The sequence below is a fragment of the Zalophus californianus genome, chromosome 11 (genome assembly GCF_009762305.2).
Source record: "Zalophus californianus isolate mZalCal1 chromosome 11, mZalCal1.pri.v2, whole genome shotgun sequence".
In the NCBI taxonomy this organism is placed as follows: domain Eukaryota; kingdom Metazoa; phylum Chordata; class Mammalia; order Carnivora; family Otariidae; genus Zalophus; species Zalophus californianus.
The window spans coordinates 38,715,545-38,733,092 of NC_045605.1; the positions used below are offsets into that span (position 1 = coordinate 38,715,545).

Consider the following 17,548-nt stretch of genomic DNA (forward strand, 5'->3'; position numbering starts at 1 on the left):
TGGATGGTGGAGATGGATGGATGGATGGATGGATGGGGATGGATGGATGGATGGATGGATGGTGGATGGATGGATGGATGGGGATGGATGGATGGTGGATGGATGGATGGATGGATGGTGGATGGATGGATGGAGGATGGATGTGGATGGATGGATGGATGGATGGGTGATGATATGGATGGTGGATGGATGGTGGATGGTGGATGGATGGATGGGATGGGATGGATGGATGGATGGATGGGGGTGGAAGGTTGGTTGATGGATGCGGGAACGGTAGATAGATGGGTGGGAGGGTGGATGCGCAGATGATGGATGGTGGATGGATACCACTAGTATCCAGTGGCTCCACCCAGAGCAGCCTGGGGCTCCCTTGTTGTCCCCTGTTCTCACCCCTTCACCCTAGGCTGTCACCTCACTTTCCTAAAAGCCTTCTCCTTGCCCATGGAGCCATTGGACGGTCTCTCTTGGTCCTCAGGCAACAGCTAGTACTTTCCCTCCATCCTGCCATCCAGCATCCAGCTGAATCAGGAATCGATACCAGTAAACTGGGTGTGAACGGAAGGAGACGGCTCATTATTGCCATTATTTACTTCTGAGTGTGTGCATTCTCACCGCTGCCCATTCTCTGTCTCTCCTCTTTCCTTCCCACTTCTTGGGAACTGGCTGTACAACCAGCTCATCTGCATTTGGCCCTAGAGGACCTGCGGACTCCGGGGAGGAGGGCGGAGGCAGCGGGCGGGAGCAGCACGGCGGCGGTGACAGCGCACAGCCGGGCCGAGCCGCGCCGCTGGAAGCCCATGCCCGGCCCGAGCCGCCGGGGGTTGCTCATGAGGCCGCTGCCGAGCGGGAGTAGGAAGAACCGCGGCATATCCCTGGGGTTGCTCGCCCTCTGCCTGGCTGCCGCGCGGTGTCTGCAAAGTAAGCGCCGGGCGGCGCGGGGCGGCGGGGAGGCTCGGGGCGCAGTGGGGGCCGGCGGGGCTGCGCGGGGGGCGGCGGAGCTCGGGAAGGGGGTGGCGGCGGGGAGGCTCGGGGCGCAGTGGGGGACGGTGGGGCGGCGCGGGGGGCGGCGGGGAGGCTCGGGGCGCAGCGGGGGACTGCGTGTCGACCCTGGGGGCGGCAGCGGAGCTCGGGCAAGGGGTGGCGGCGGGGAGGCTCGGGGCACAGCGGGGGCCGGCGGGGCTGCGTGGGGGGCGGCGGAGCTCGGGCGTGGGGTGGCTGCCGGGAGACTCTGGGCGCAGTGGGGGCCGGCGGGGCGGCGCCGGGGGGCGGCGGAGCTCGGGCGGGGAGTGGCGGCGGGGAGGCTCTGGGGCTCAGCGGGGGCCGGCGGGGCGGCGCGGGGGGCGGCGGAGCTGGGGGGGCGGCAGGGGACCACGGGGCTGCGCGGGCTCAGCGGGGGGCGGTGACGGGGCGGTGCGGAGCGGTGGGCGGGTCCTGGGTGTCGCGGCCGCCCAGGCCACAGACCCTAGCCCACCTTGGGGGATTAGGGGCGGCCCGGCTGGCAGGGGGCGCGCTGCTTCCCGCCGGGGCTGGGCGCGTCCTCTAGGGCGCCGACCGCGGCCGGAGGTACCCGGCCCAAGTGGAGGCTTTCCCGGCCCGGCACCCTGGGCCACTTCGGGGTGACCGCCCCGGCCCCGCGCGGCCGGGCGTTATCAGAGCCGGAAGCCGACGCGGAGATAATTGGCTGCCGGCCCGGTGGCCGCCTCCTCTACAATATTTTCTATTTCTTTTCCTGGAATAACCACACTTGCACCTGAGGTGTCCCCGACCCCAAGGGCACGCGGGCCCCGTCCCCTACGGTGGGGACCCCTCGCCTTCTCTCGGGCTTCCCTAGTCCCCACGACATTCTGTAGGCCTATCCCTTCACGCAGGCGAACCCGCAGCCGACTCTCTTGAAGAAAAGGGGTTCTGGGGCTTTGGGTTGGGTGTGGGGGCTGGAGGTGGTCCTCACCACTGTGCACCGGAGTGGCGGGCGTTGGGTGGGTCGGCCCCAGAACCTCCCGAGTTTGATGAGTCTTCATGTAACGCACAGCGGCACAAGCTCCCGCCGACACAAACCACAGATTGTGATACGGTTTTACTTTCTCATCTAATCGTTAACATTATTGTCATTCGCATGTTACAGATTAGTCGACTGAGATTTTGAGTAACCAGTGCAGGGCCATTGGAGGTGGGAGGACCTATATAGTAAGAGCCAGAACTTATTAAGCACGTGTGCATTCACCATCCCTCGGACTTTACAAGACTTCTATGAATCCACAAGGCAACCCTCTAAGTGCTACTCTATCCCTGTTTCACAAGTGAGGAACCTGAGGCATATGGAGGTTGTTGCTTGCACAAAGTCACCCGCTAGTCCGTGGTGGTCCCAGGGCCCAAACCCAGGCGATCTAGCACTGGACCCTTCCACCGCTCTGCCCAGAGCCCAGCTTGGGAGACTGCAGATGTCAAACCCTGAAGGACTACTATAGGGCATGTGCTTCTCGCTGCCTGCCGAGCAAGAAATAACCGGTTGTTAGTCCTTCAGGTAGGTGGGTGTGTTTGGCGTGGCAGTGATCTTTTCAATTGTTTTTCAACCCTCCAATCCGCTTCCAACCACCATTCTTACACAACATCTGTACAGATGCTCGCGACACTCAGGGGCCAGCCATTTGCCACACTCTCGCTCATGACACCCTCTACCTGTAGGAAGCAGGCCACAGTGGGGAAACCTAGTTCACAGTCATGCCCCCAGGCGGGCAAACGAGTTGGGGCTTGCAGTGGTGACTGGGAGAGGCAGGAGGTGCTAACGTTCTGGGAACCCCAACTGCAGAACTGGCCCTACTGAGTCATTCATGACCCAGTTCCCAGGAGAACAGGGGAACAGAGAGCGGGCTGGCGGGCTGAGTCTGGGTCAGGGGAGGGATGATAGGCCAGGAGCGACCCTAGCTAGAATGGAGCCGTGGGTTCTGGGCTCAGCTGGGGTTGGGACAGGTGGGGAGGGGAGGGCGAGTCAGGGTAGGAGGAATCTCACTGCATGCCATATGCTGTACTTGGTATTCAGAAACCTACTGTTTACACCATTTTCTTTTCTTTTTTTTAAAGATTTTTTTAATTTATTCATGAGAGACAGAGAGAAAGAGAGAGAGAAGCAGAGGGAGAAGCAGTCTCCCAAGGAGCAGGGAGCCTGATGCGGGACTCGATCCCAGGACCCTGGATCAGGACCTGAGCCGAAGGCTGAGCCACCCAGGCGCCCTACACCATTTTCTTTTCAGCTCCATCCACATTGAGAAGCAGAGATCTTGTTCATTCCTCTTGACTGCTGTACCTACATCATCATATGAAAGTTCTGGTTTGTACTTAACCAGCCCTGTCCCGAAGGACATTTACACTTTCAGTGTTTAGCCCCCACACAGGTGAGAGCAGCCCCCTACTGCAGGATAACAAGTATAGTGCTAGGGATCGGCGCATCATCTGGATGACACGGAAGGCTGGGCCACCTCCAGGCTGACAGGTAGCCCCAGGACACACACTTCCTTTCCACAGGGATAGTGCTAAAAAAAAATGCTTGGAAGATTAAATGAAGCGATTGAGGGAGGGGTAAGGACTTTCAAACAGAAAGTCATCCAGATTTCTTCATTTCTGATCTCCAAGGGAGATCTGATATAGTCCGTGCTGTCTGGAAGAGGGCTGCAGTCAGGAGACCCTCCTTTCTCCATTATCACCAGGACCTGAGGACACCTATATATTTCATTCCCTGTAAGACTTTTTCCTTTAACATTTATTTATCTACATATAATTGGCATCCAATGTTATAGTACCTTAAGGTGTACAACCATATTGATCTGATAATTCTATATATTACTCAGTGCTCATCACGGTAAGGGTAGTCATCCTCTGTCACCAACAACGTTATTAAAAAATTATTAACTGGGGGGCGCCTGGGTAGCTCCATCAGTTAAGTGTCCAACTCTTGATTTCCACTCAGGTCATGATCTCAGGGTCATGAGATTGAGCCCTGTGTGAGGCTCCATGCTCAGTGAGTCTGCTTGAGATTCTCTCCCTCTTCCTCTGCCCCTCCCCACTCCCCATCCCCCCCCCCTGCTCACACACGTGCTCTAAATAAAATACGTAGATAAATAAATAAAATCTTTAAAAAAATAAAAAACGTCTGACTGTATTTCCTATGCTGTACTTTTCATCTCCATGATGTATTTATTTTATAACTGAAACTTTGTACCTCTGCATTCTGTTTACCCATCCTCCCAACCCACCTCCCCTCTGGCAACCACCAGTTCTCTGTATGTGAGGGTCTGTTTGTGTTTGTTTGTTCATTTGTTTTGTTTTTTAGATTCCACATTTAAGTGAAATAATAACGGTATTTGTGTTATCCATGTCTGACTTATTTCACTTAGCATAATTCCCTCTAGGTCCATCCATGTTGTCAGAAATGGCACGATCTCATTCTTTTTTATGGCTGAGTAATATTCCATTGTGTGTGTGTGTGTGTGTGTGTGTGTGTGTGTGTGTGTGTGGTCTCCTTTATCCATTTTTCAGTCAATGGTTACTTGGGTAGCCTCCGTATCTTTGCTGTTGTAAATAATGCTGCAATAAACATAGGGGTACATATATCTTTTCAAATTAGTGTCTTTGTTTTCTTTGGGTATCCAGCAGTGGAATTACTGGATTACATGGTATTTCTATTTTTAATTTTTTAAGGACCCTCCATACTGTTTTCCACTGTGGCTGTACCAATTTACATTCCCACCAACAGTGTCTGAGCTTCCCTCTTCTCCATATTCTCACCAACACTTGTTATTTTTTGTCTTTCTGATACTAGTTATTCTGACCTGTGCAAATGATAGCTCATTGTGGTTTTGATTTGCATTTCTCTAATGATTAGTGATGTTGAGCATCTTTTCACGTGTCTGTTGGCCATCTGTATGTCTTCTTTGGAAAAATGGCTATTCAGGTCTTCTGCCCATTTTAAATCAGGTTGTTTGGTGTTTTGTGTGTTTGTTTGTTTTTTGGTGTTGAATTATATAAGTTCTTTATATATTTGGATATTAACCCCTTATCGGATATATCATTTGCAATATCTTCAATAGGTTGCCTTTTTGTTTTGATGGTTTCCTTTGACGTGCAAAAGCTTTTATTTTTGTGTAGTCCTGATTCTTTATTTTTGCTTTTGTTTCTCTTGTCTGGGACGACATATCTAGAAAAATGTTGCTAAGGCTAATGTCAAAAAGAGATTAGTGCCTCTTTTCTTTTAAGATTTTATTTATTCATTTGTCAGAGAGAGAGAGAGAGAGAGAGCACAAGCAGGGGGAGTGGCAGGCAGAGGGAGACGCAAGGATCCTGACATGGGACTTGATCCCAGGACTCTGGGATCATGACCTGAGCCGAAGGCAGAACGCTTAACCAACTGAGCCACCCAGGTGCCCCCTGCCTCTGTTTTCTTTAGTTTTATGGTTTCAGTTTTCACAGTTAGGTCTTTAATCCATTTCAGTTAATTTCTGTGTACGATGTAAGCAGGTGGTCCCAGTTTTATTCTTTTGCATGTAGCTGTCCAGTTTTCCCAACACCATTTATTGAAGAGACTGTCTTTTTTTCCCATTGTATATTCTTGCCTCATTTGTTGTAAGTTAATTGACCATATAATCATAGGTTTATTTCTGGTCTTTGTATTCTGTTCTATTGATCTCTGTGTGTTTCTGGGCTAGTACCATACTCTTTTGATTATTATTGTTTTGTACTATATCTTGAAATCTGGGATTTTGATACCTTCGGCTTTGTTCTTCTTTCTCGAGATTGAGTGGCTATTTGGGACCTTTGTGGTTCCATACAAATTTTAGGATTAATTGTTCTAAATCTGTGAAAAATGCTATTGGCATTTGTTTTAAAAGCTTTTATTTATTTATTTGACAGAGAGAGACACAGGGAGAGAGGGAACACAAGCAGGGGGAGTGGGAGAGGGAGAAGCAGGCTTCCCGCCGAGGAGGGAGCCCAATGTGGGACTCGATCCCAGGACCCTGGGATCATGACCTGAACCGAAGGCAGATGGTTGACGATTGAGCCACCCAGGCGCCCCTATTGGCATTTTGATAGGGATTGCACTGAATCTGTAGATTGCTTTGGATAATATGGACATTTTAATGCTATTAATTCTTCCAATCTATGGTATATCTTTCCATTTGTTTGTGTTGTCCTCAATTTCTATCATCAATGTTCTCTCATCAGTATAGTTTTCAGAGTATAGGTCTTTCATCACCTTTGTTAAGTTTATTCATAGGTATTTTATTCTTATTGGTGCTACTATAAATGGAATTGTTTTCATAATTTCTCTTTCTGCTACTTCATTATTAGTGTATAAAGAAATGCAACAGATTTTTGTATGTTAATTTCATATTCTGCAACTTTACTGAATTCATTTATCAGTTCAAATAGTTTTTTGGTGGAGTCTTTAGGATTTTCTATATATAGCATCATGTCATCTGCAAAGAGGGACCATTTTACTTCTTCCTTACCAGTATGGATCCTTATTTTTGTTTTTATTTATTTATTTATTTTAAGATTTTATTTATTTGAGAGAGAGCTAAAGTGAGAGAGATCACAAAGGGAGAGAGAAGCAGACTCACAGTTGAGCACAGAGCCCGGGTGCGGGGCTCTATCCCAGGGTCCTGAGATCATGACCCGAGCTGAAGGCAGTCGCTTAACCGACTGAGCCACCCAGGTGCCCCTTTTAATTCTTTGTTTTGTCTGCGTACCCAAGCTAGAACATCCAGTACTGTGTTGAATCAGAGTGGTGAGAGTGGACATCCTTGGCTTGTTCCTGATCTTAGAGGAAACACTCAGGTTTTCACCATTGAGTACGATGTAAACTGTGGGTTTTATGTATGGCCTTTATTATGTTCAGGTATATTCCCTCTAACCCTGCTTTGTTAAGGTTTTCATCATGAACGGATGTTGTACTTTGTCTAATGCTTTTTCTGCATCTATTGAGATAATTATATAGTTTTTATCCATCGTCTTGTTAATGTGATGTATCACCTTGAATGATTTGCAGATATTGAACCACCCTTGCATACTTGGATTAATCCCACTTGATTGTGGTGAATGACTTTTTTGTTGTATAGTTGAATTCTGTTTGCTAATATTTTGTTGAGGATTTTTGCATCTATGTTCATCAGAGATTCTGGCCTGTAGTTTTCTTTTTTCTCTTTCTTTCTTCCTTTTTTTTTTGGTAGTGTCTTTGTCTGGTTTTGGTATCAGGGTAATGCTGGCCTCATAGAGTGGATTTAGAAGTTTTCCTTCCTCTTTATTTTTGGAATAGTTTGAGAAGAATAGGTATTAAATCTTCTTTAAATGTGTTGTAGAATTCACCTGTGAAGCCATCTGGTCCTGAAATTTTCTTTGTTGGGAGTTTTTTTTCCCCCTAGGCTAAAGTTTTATTTCAAAACATTCTGCAGTAAGAACAAACATCCCTCCCCCCTGCAGCACATTACTTAAACAAACAAACGAACAAACCCACACTGTTTTCCCTACCCAGAGAAGTGAATAAGAAGATCATCACAATGTTGACATGTCCTTTAGCATAATCACAAGTCAGAGGCTACTTGATATTCTTTGATTAGCTGGAGTAAGTTTTCCACTTTCATTTTTGTGTCTCCCTTTTTCTTTACTTCCTTTTAAGGGAGGGTGGTGGCTGCGGGGATGAAACCCTCAAATCTCAAAAGAGTACCGAGTTGTAGAGTTCACTATCTTCTAATACCATTTCCACCGAAGGGGTTATGAATCATCATGTTGGGATTTTTTTGATTACTGATTCAATTTTATTACTAGTAATTGGTCAGCTCAGATTTTCTATTTCTTCCTGATTCAGTTGTGGAAGCATGTATGTTCCTAGGAATCTATTCATTCTAGGTTGTACAGTTTGTTAGCATATACGTTTTCATCATACTCTGTTATAATCTTGTGTATTTCTGTTGTGTTGGTTGTTATTCTCTTCCTTCATTTCTGATTGGATTAATAGAGTCCTATCTCTTTTTTTCTTGATGAGTCTGGCTGAAGGTTGATCAGTTTTCTCTTTTCAAAGAACCAGCTCTTGGTTTCGTTCATGGTTTTTTCTACTGTTTTTTCAGTCTCCTTCATTTGTTTCTGCTGTAATCTTTATGATTTTCCTTCTTTCCACTGGCTTTGGGCTTTGTTCTTCTTAACTCCTTGATGTGTATGGTTAGATTTTTTATTTGAGATTTTTCTTGTTTCTTGAGGTAGACCTGTTGCCATAAACTTCCCTCTTGGAACTACTTTGCCCTGTCCCAAAGATTTTGGACTGGTGTATTTTCATTTTCATTTGTTTCCGTGGATTTTTTATTTCCTCTTTGATTTCTTTATTTAGTTGGTTAGTGGCATGGTGTTTAACCTCCAGGCATTTGTGTTTTTTCCATTGTTTTTCTTGTAATTGATTCCTAGTTTCATATGATTGTGGCGGAAAAGATGCTTGATATAATTTCAGTCTTCTTAAATTTATTAAGACTTGTTTTGTGACCTACCATGTGATCTATCCTGGAGGATGTTCCATGTGCACTTGAAAGAATATACAGTCTGTTGGTTTTGGATGGAATGTTCTGTACATATTTGTTAGTCTATCTGGTCTAATGTGTTGTTCAAAGCCACTATTTCCTTGTTGATTTTCTGTCTGGTTCATCTACCCATTGATGTATGTGGTGTGTTAAAGTCCCCTACTATTACTGTATTATGTTAATTTCTTCTTTTATGTCTCTTAATAGTTGCTTTATGTATTTAGGAACACTTTGTTCAGTGCATAGATATTTACAGTTGTTATAGCCTCTTGTTGGATTGATATCTTTATCATTATGTTGTAGCCTTTTATCTCTTGCTGTAGTCTTCATTTTAAAGCCTATTAATGTCTGATAGGAGTATTGCTACCCTGGTTTTTTTTTCCCCCTCCCATTTGCATGTTTTGGTTTTTTTTAGAAAGAAAGTGTGAGCCAGTGGTGGGGGGGTGGTGCAGGCAGAGAGAGAGGGAAGGAGAGAATCCTAGGCAGGCTCCACGCTCAGCACAGTGCCCAGTGTTGTGGGGCTGATCTCAAGATCCTGAGACCATGACCCGAGCCAAAATCAAGAGTCAGACCCTCAGCTGAGGCCACTCAGGTGCCCCCGCAGGGTATGTGTTTATCCAGCTCTTCACTTCAGTCTGTACGTGTCTTTAGGTCTGAAATGAGTCTCATGTAAGCAGCATGAATGGGTCTTTTTTTTTTTTTTAATCCATTCAGCCACCCTATGTCCTTTGATTGGAGCACTTCGTTCATTTACATTTAAAGTAATTATTGACAGGTGTGTACTTACACCATTTTGTTAATTGTTTTCTGGTTGTTTTGTAGTTCTTCTCTGTTTCTTCTCTTGCTTTCTTCCCTTGTGGTTTGATAGTTTTCTTTAGTGTTATGCTTGGATTCCTTTCTCTGTGTTTTGTGTTTTTTAGGTTGTTGTGTTTTTTTTTTAAGATTTTATTTATTTATTTGACAGAGAGAGACAGCGAGAGAGGGAGCACAAGCAGGGGGAGTGGGAGAAGGAGAAGCAGGCTTCCCGCGGAGCAGGGAGCCTGATGCGGGGGCTCAGTCCCAGGACCCTGACATCATGACCTGAGCCGAAGGCAGACGCTTAACGACTGAGACACCCAGGTGCCCCCATTATAGGTTTTTGACTCGTGGTTATCGTTGGGTTCATATATAACATCTTATGTGTAAAGAAGTGTATATTAAGTTGACAGTTGCTTAAGTTTGAGCACATTCTAAAAGCACTAAATTTTATTCCCCCCTCCACATTTTATATATATTGTCATATTTTACATATTCTTATTTTGCATATCCCTTAACTAATTTTTGTAGATATAATTGATTTTACTACTTTTATGTGACTTTGTAACTATTAATCTACTACTATTCTATATGTTTGCTTTTATTCATGAAATTTTTTACTTTTCATAATTTTTTTACTTCTAGTGATGGCCTTTTCTTTCCACTCAAAGAATTCCCTTTAACATTTCTTGTAAGGCTGGTTTAGTGGCGATGAACTCCTTTAACTTTTGTTTGTGTGGGAAACTCTCTCCTTCTATTCTGAATGATTACCTTGCCAGGTAGGGTATTTTGGGTTGTAGGTTTTTGCCTTTTAACACTTTGAATATATCATGCCACTCTCTCTGGCCTGCAGAATTTCTGCTGAGTAATCAGCTGGTAGCTGTATGGAGTCACCCTTGTTTGTAACTATTTTTTTTTTCTTGCTGCTTTTAAAATTAAAAGTTCAATTCTTTATCATTTTATTTTAAGATTTTACTTATTTATTTCAGAAAGAGGCGGGGAGGGGCAGAAGGAGAGGGAGAAGAAGAGGGAAAGAATCCCAAGCAGACTCCACAGAGTGCAGAGCCCTACACGGGGCTTGATCCCACAACCCCGAGACCATGATCCAAGCCGAAACCAAGAATTGGACACTCAACTGACTGAGCCATCCGGGCGCCCCTACTTTTTGTCATTTTAATTATTATATGTCTTAGTGTGAACTGCCTGGGCTTAATCTTGTTAGGGGCTGTCTTTGCTTCCTGGATCAGGACGTCTGTTTCCTTCCCCAGATTAGCTGTTATTTCTTCAAATAAGTCTTCTACCCCCTTCTCTCTCTTCTCCTTCTGGGATCCCTATAATGCAAATGTTATTACACTTGATGATTTCAGAGTTTCCTTAACCTATTCTCATTTTTTACTATTTTTTACCTTTTTGCTGTTCAGCTTGGTTGTTTTTCATTCCCTGTCTGCTGTAGGACTTTCTTATTTTTTTTAAAGATTTTATTTATTTATTTCACAGAGAGAGAGAGAGACAGCTAGAGAGGGAACACAAGCAGGGGGAGCAGCAGGCAGAGGGAGAAGCAGGCTCCCCGCTGAGCAGGGAGCCTGATGTGGGGCTCGATCCCAGAACCCTGGGATCATGACCTGAGCCGAAGGTAGACGCTTAACCGACTGAGCCACCCAGGTGTCCCTGCTGTAGGACTTTTTAAAAATGTATTTTACGTTGTCTAAAGTCAGGATGCTTTAATATCTAATCAATAGCTTTGCTATAATCTCTGTTGGCCTGGACCGAAGTTGAGCCCTTCCTGAGAGGATGTGTGTTGCTTCTGTCAGTCACTGGGAGGCAGCTTATCTGGGGAGTAAGAAAGACTTCATGGAGGAGGTGAGGCTGAGTCTTGAAATATGAGAAAGTGTATACAAAAGGGCAAGATGGAGAAGAGAATTCTAAGTAAACAGCAGGCACTCAAAATATAGGCGCACTATTCCTTTTGGGGCCTGGCAGGATCTGGACATGCTAAGAAACAGAAGAGGAATCTTCTTAGCAAGCATCTACCAGGATCTTGGCAGAAACCCCACTCCCAGACCCTGCTGACACTGTACCTCCCTGGTCCATTGCGTTCAGGACCCTGGCCTGCCTGCACCTGTTTTCCCTGGAAAATGGGCTTGGGGTAGGAATGTATTTACTTATCCAGAAGAAATGAGAGTAGGAGAGAGGCTAGACTGGCAAGTTCAGAGTTGGAAAATGGTTTTCTCCTGTAACGGCTTTGCTGGGCTGGGGAAGCAACAGTCAGGCCTGGGGCCAAAGGGGAAATGACACACTGGACCGTAAAGGGAGCACAGAATGTTCCTCCCTCACGTGTGGGGCAGAAAGCACATTGGCCTTTCCCCGTGCTTAGGTGCACCCGGGGGAGCTCAGGCCTGTGCCATGCTGACCCCACAGGCACCTGGCAGCTCTGAGACTTCCCTGGAAATCCTCAGCTGGCAAAAGAGGAAGAGCCTGGATGACAGATCCCAGTGCTGGCTGTAAACCCTGTACAAAGACAAGTCACCTACCTCCTCCGAGCACACAGGGCAAGGAGGGTGGGCTGGTTCGGTGGTTCTCAGCCAAGGCTGCACGTTAGACCTACGGATGCTCACACCCTACTTTAGAGAGTTAAGTGGGTGTCTCCAAGGGCAGGACCCAGTACTGCTTTGTTTTGATTTTAAGTTCCGTGGTTGATTCTAATGTGTGGCCAGGCAGTGCTCCTGGACTAGGCCATTTCTAGGTCCCTTCCATAGTCTTGTCCTAGGGAAACAGCTTGTCAGGAAGTGTGCATGTTTCTCATACCTTCTGTTCTCAGAACACCCACCATTGTGTAGCTGAGTGTCACTTACGTCTTTTTTTCTTTTAAGACTTATTTATTTACTTTTTAGAGAGAGAGAGAGCATGAGCAGGAAGGGGAAAGGGAGAAGGAGGGAGAATCTCAAGCAGACTCTGCACTGAGCGTGGAGCCTGATACGGGGCTCCATCTCATGACCCTGAGATCATGACCTAAGCCGAAACCAAGAGTCAGACACTTAACTGAGTGTGAAACCCAGGCGCCCCTCACTTATGTCTTTTTTTTTTTAAAGATTTTATTTGTTTATTTGACAGAGAGAGAGAGATAGCGAGAGCAGGAACACAAGCAGGGGGAGTGGGAGAGGGAGAAGCAGGCTTCCCGCCGAGCAGGGAGCCCAATGTGGGACTTGATCCCAGGACCCTGGGATCATGACCTGAGCCGAAGGCAGACGCTTAACGACTGAGCCACCCAGGCGCCCCTCACTTATGTCTTATTTATGGTTTTATCCTGACAAACCAATAGATGCTTTCCCACCAGGCTTAGGGCAGGAGACAAGGCTGCTTTGCTTGGGAATTGGTTTTGCCCAATAAATATTTCCTGAGTACCTACTGTGTGAGAGGCCCTGTGCCAGGAGCTAAGGATACTCAACAATAGGGGATGGCATGGCCCAGGGGGAAGTCAGATCCCAACCTGATGATTTGATGTTAGCTGCCCTGGGAGCACAGAGAAAGGGATTTACTTCACTTGGTTGGAGTTGGGAAGAGCCTTCTCGAACAGCAGGCCTGGAAGGCTACGTAGGAGGTAGCCAGGTGCACAAGGAGGGAGAAAGTTCTGAGTAACAGGAAATCACAGACAGAGCATTGCAATCTTTCCTTCCTTTGCTCCAGTAGCAGGGGGCCTGCTCTTTAGTTAAACCGGCTCTTCCAACACTTGCCAATTTCTTCCTATTTCATCTTACACGTTCTATAGCAGGTAAAGGAATAGAGCTTGGGAAGACTTTGGATCTTAGGTGGAGGGTGCTGGAATAGTTCCTCGGATAGACCCTGACACTAATACCAGAGACTCAGGAGGGAGATGTGGGTCCTTTGGCAGCAAGCAGTGACTAGGGCACCTCCCATGAGGCTCCCCTGTTGATTTGCCCTTCTCCACGAGGGTAATATCCCTGCCCCAGTCTCACCAGGGGAATGGATTACATTCCTTTTGTATGTACTTTGAGATGGGATTTCAGGGGTTCTTGAACCAGAGCTTATTCCTCTCTGTCAAGGAGACTGTCGATTCAGTTTGATAGCCCCAGCCTGAATGAGCATCCATCCATCATATCACACACTGCTGGGTGCTGGCGAGCGCTTGCCTGCTCCTTCCAGCAGGGAGATGGGCTGTCACTCCTCTAACGTGAACGCAAGGCAGGCTGGAGACTGTGCCCCCGGAGCCTGGTGGGGGGCGGGCCCTGGCAGAGGAGGCGCCCTGAGTGAGCACACACCTGGGAAAGGTGGGGGGTCTCCCCTGGGAAAGAGGAACAAAAGGCCCAGAGTGGTCCACAGTCTGGTGAACTGGAATTGGGTGGGGAAGAGTCTTGAGCGATGGGGATGGAAGAGAGAGTTGAGAGCAGATCATTGAGGTCTTTCCAAACCAGGGGAGACACAGCCAGGTGTGTGGTCTGGAAAGATCACTTATAATAGCCTCCAGCCGACTGAAGAGGAGAAAAACCAGTCTCTCCTGAGTTTTTATAATTGTTAATAACAGTTAAAAGACAGCAATGTGTGTGGCTGTGTATTGAGCCTGCGCTTTGTGCCAGGTACTGCAATAGCTGCTTTCCATTCACTGGCACACAATCCTGCAAGTAGGTGCAATTAGCCCCCATTTTACAGGTAACAAAACTGAGGTTCAGGGAGGTTGAGGAACTTGCCTAGAGATATTCATTCCATTAGGTGCTTCTGGAAAGCCCACAGGGCCAGGCACTGCCCTGGGCCCTAGGGATTCAACAGCGAACAAGACAGATCCCCCCTGGGTTCAGAGCTGACAGCTGATCTAGGAGGATGAGCCATCAATCAAGAGGAATTACAACGGACTGGGATAAGTGTGTTGCTAGGAACATGTTGCTATGGTAACACAGGGCTGGGAACCTAACCTGCTGTTGAGAGATTAGGGAAGGCTTCCTGGAAGAAGTGATGTTTAAACTAAAATCTGCAGGAGGAAGAGGAATTGGCCCTTTTGTCTCTCTGAAGGAGCAGCTTCGTACCCTAACCGCACTACCCTGTCATGAGTCTGCCTGAATCCTGTGATTGCTCTACACCCGTCTGCCAAGGGCCTTCAGGCATCCTATAAACTCCCAAAGAAGAATGTTGCGCCTCGTTTCTTCCTTAGTCCTCTTGTTACCTGCAGAGGTACCTGAGAACTCCACTTTCCAGTTCCCCAGGCTGGGCACTGGCCCAGGCCCGACCATCAGTCCTGCAGAAACCCAGCAGTGCCCCACTCCCAGGCTGTGCAGGACCAGCCAGCCGCCTCCACTGTGCCTCGCTTCCTTGGCATCTGAGTAGAAATGCAGCCCATGGCCATTCAGAAGAGTTCAGCTTTCCAGCAAGGGCGGCTCTTGCTTATGGTAGGAAGATTCCAGAAGGAATTCCACAAGGAGGAATTTCAGGTTATCCAGTCTCTGCACACTTCCACAAGGAAATCACAGATTTACAAATGCCCATTCCAGTCTATACCTGCTATGTGATTTGGACTGGAAGGACCAGGCTCCTCCACCAACATGTCAGCTCCCAGTCTCAAATATACTGCTTCAATCCCCGGTCCGACTCCAGCTTCTGCTTACACACCCCTGGGGATGGGGAGCTCACTACCTCCGTGAGCAGCTCAGTGGATCTTCAAAGAATTTTTATTAATTTTAGCTGATATTTCTTGAGCGATCACCAAGTGTTAGAAACTGTGCTAAGCTCCCTACATGTATGGTCTCACTGAAACCTCATTCTGCTGCAGGAGGTGAGCACAGCACTATTACAGTATATTTATTTCATAAGTACGGTAACTGAAGGTGACAGAAACTAAGGAATTTAACTCCCAGATCACACGACTGTTACTGGCAGATCGAAATTTTGACTCCAGAGTCCATGAATGCATCCATTATACCAACACAGCCTCAATTCTGTTTACCAGAACCTGCCACTGATCGTCATTCCATGGCCAGGTGGTCCACATCTTCCCTTCTCCAGGATGAGAATTTCGGCAGCTGAGGTGGGTCCCCTGCGTGGTGTAAGTGGTGTTAGTGGTGTTGGAGGAGAGGAGGGGCTGGCCTCCAGGGATGCTGGGAGCATCCTCAGTGCCCCCTGTGCCCCAAGGGCTTGCAGAACTGGAACTGCCAAAGTTCTAACCGTGTGGCCCTGGGACCAGCAGCAGCGTTACCTAGAAACGTGTCAGAAATGCCAACTCTGAGGCCTCACCCTGAACCTACTGAAGTAGAAATGGGAGGGGGCCCAGCCACTTCATTTCAAGGAGCTCTCCAGTGACTCTAACGCAGCCCCATGTTGAGAATGACCGCATTATATGCTGGACGAGGTGGAGGGCAGTGGAATTCCTCCCCAACCCCAAAGCACCGCTAGAAATGAGAAAGTTTGAGGGATGCCAGAAAAATTCTTTTCCCCCTAATAGCGCATTGACAGGGCTATCACAGGTGCCTCAAACACTCCTCTCTCACCTGGCAGCCCTTCATTGCTTTGGCTTTAGGCTTTGTTAAGTGCCCCCTTTGAAGGGCCACGAGCTTCAGCTGCTGACCCCTTCGTGTGATTCACTCAGTAGTTACCAATCTTGGCTGCACACTGGGGACTTAAAAATCACAGAGGTCTTGAACCCTCCTCCCTCTGCCCCTACTGCCCCCCAAAGATTCTGAATTCATTAGTCTGGGGTAGGATTTTTTTTAAGATTTTCTTTACTTATTTGAGAGAGAGCAAGAGAGAGGGAGAGAGAACGCACAAGCCGGGGGAGCGGCAGGCAGAGGGAGAGGGAGAAGCCGGCTCCCCACTGAGCAGGGAGCCCCACTCTGAAGACCCTGAGATCGTGACTGGACCTGAAGGCAGATGCTTAACTGACTGAGCCACCCAGGAGGCCCCTGGGTTAGGAGGTTTAAAAGCTTCCCCAGATGATCTAATGTTCAAACAAGGATGTCAGGATTCAATTAGGAGTCTCAGCTATGGTGGGAATGGGTAGATGAGCTCAAGTGACCCACCTTGGTCCAGTCCACTGTGGCCGGGGAGACTGAAAGGCCCTCTGGGGTCGGGGTGGGGGGAGGGCTCTGAGAAAGATTGCCTGCAGTGCCTCAAGCACCAAATTAACAATGGCCTTGCACACAGAGCAAGTGACCCGAACTGGTGCTCTGTAAATGTTAGTCCCTTTGCTCTCCTGCCTAAGTGCTCAGAATGAAAGAGACTGGATTGAATTCTCATGGCCTGGAATCCCAGCTTTGTCTGGGTGAGAAATCAGGCAAGGGAGCTCCTCCTATGACCTTTGGAATTGTTCCTGGCTGTCAAATTCTCACACCCACATGGTAGTGTGAGAACACAGCAAGGTGCTAGGAGGGTGGTACGCCCAGAAAGAGCATGGAGGCTCCACACCCAGTCCCATATACCTGCCTATGCATCTCTTCCATGTCACTCACTGTTCCTGAGTTGTGTCCTTTATATATTCTTTAAAAGATTTTTATTTCAGATTTCAAATTGGATCATTGACAGCTGAATGGTAATGGTCTCTAATTACAAATGAGGAAATGGCAGGTCAGAGAGGTAAAGAGCGGTGCAGAGTGGCCCAGCCGGGGTGTGGTGCTGTCCACACAGCACCGGGGTCTCTTGGTTACACAGAGCGTACCCTGGCCCGCACCCTGCCACCCTCAGCTCCAGCGGCCAGGTGTGCCTCCCGGCATCTGAGAAAAAGGCAGAGCTACCCTCTTAGAAAGCCTGTGGAGCTTCCATCCTGTGGTCCGAGAAGGAGCAGGAGGGACACCAGGATACCTGGTGAGTGTGACGGCCCAGAAGGCGCAAGTGTGTTTCAAGTAGGAGGGGTGGGGCGCAGTGTCCAGGTGGAGGCGTTCATTAGCTGAGAATGAAGAGGAATTTGGAGGTCTAAAGAGACTGGAGGGACCTGGTCAGAGTAATCGTGGAAAAGGGAGTATAATTTACATGAAAAAAACCATCGAGAGACTGGCAGTACGGAGGGCCCTCTTGAATGTGATGTTCATGAATGTAGGCGGGAAGCCCTGTGCTTTGTTGTGGGAGTGTCTGCTGTGGGATGGTCTCCCTCGGTGTTGACTGCTCAGGTTTGAGCAGAGAGGAAGTGGAGCGTTGTTGACCCAGGTCTGGGCAGATATGATGAAAACGCAGAGGCCAATGGAGTTTAAAGAACTGGCAAGAGT

The 17,548-nt window shown here is 47.8% G+C and overlaps 1 protein-coding gene across 3 annotated transcripts in view; it reads left to right on the plus strand.

Annotated features, from left to right (window-relative positions):
* Window positions 1-728: 728 nt before the first annotated feature.
* VSTM5 (V-set and transmembrane domain containing 5) overlaps window positions 729-17,548 on the plus strand; it is a 32,801-nt gene continuing 15,981 nt past the window's right edge. For all 3 annotated transcript variants that reach the window (XR_003517475.2, XM_027579843.2, XM_027579842.2), the window contains exon 1: window positions 729-918. Coding sequence is in view for 2 of the 3 variants with exons in the window: in XM_027579843.2 (XP_027435644.2) it covers window positions 798-918 (121 nt within the window). In the remaining variant the exon portion in view is untranslated. The remainder of the gene's footprint in view (window positions 919-17,548) is intronic.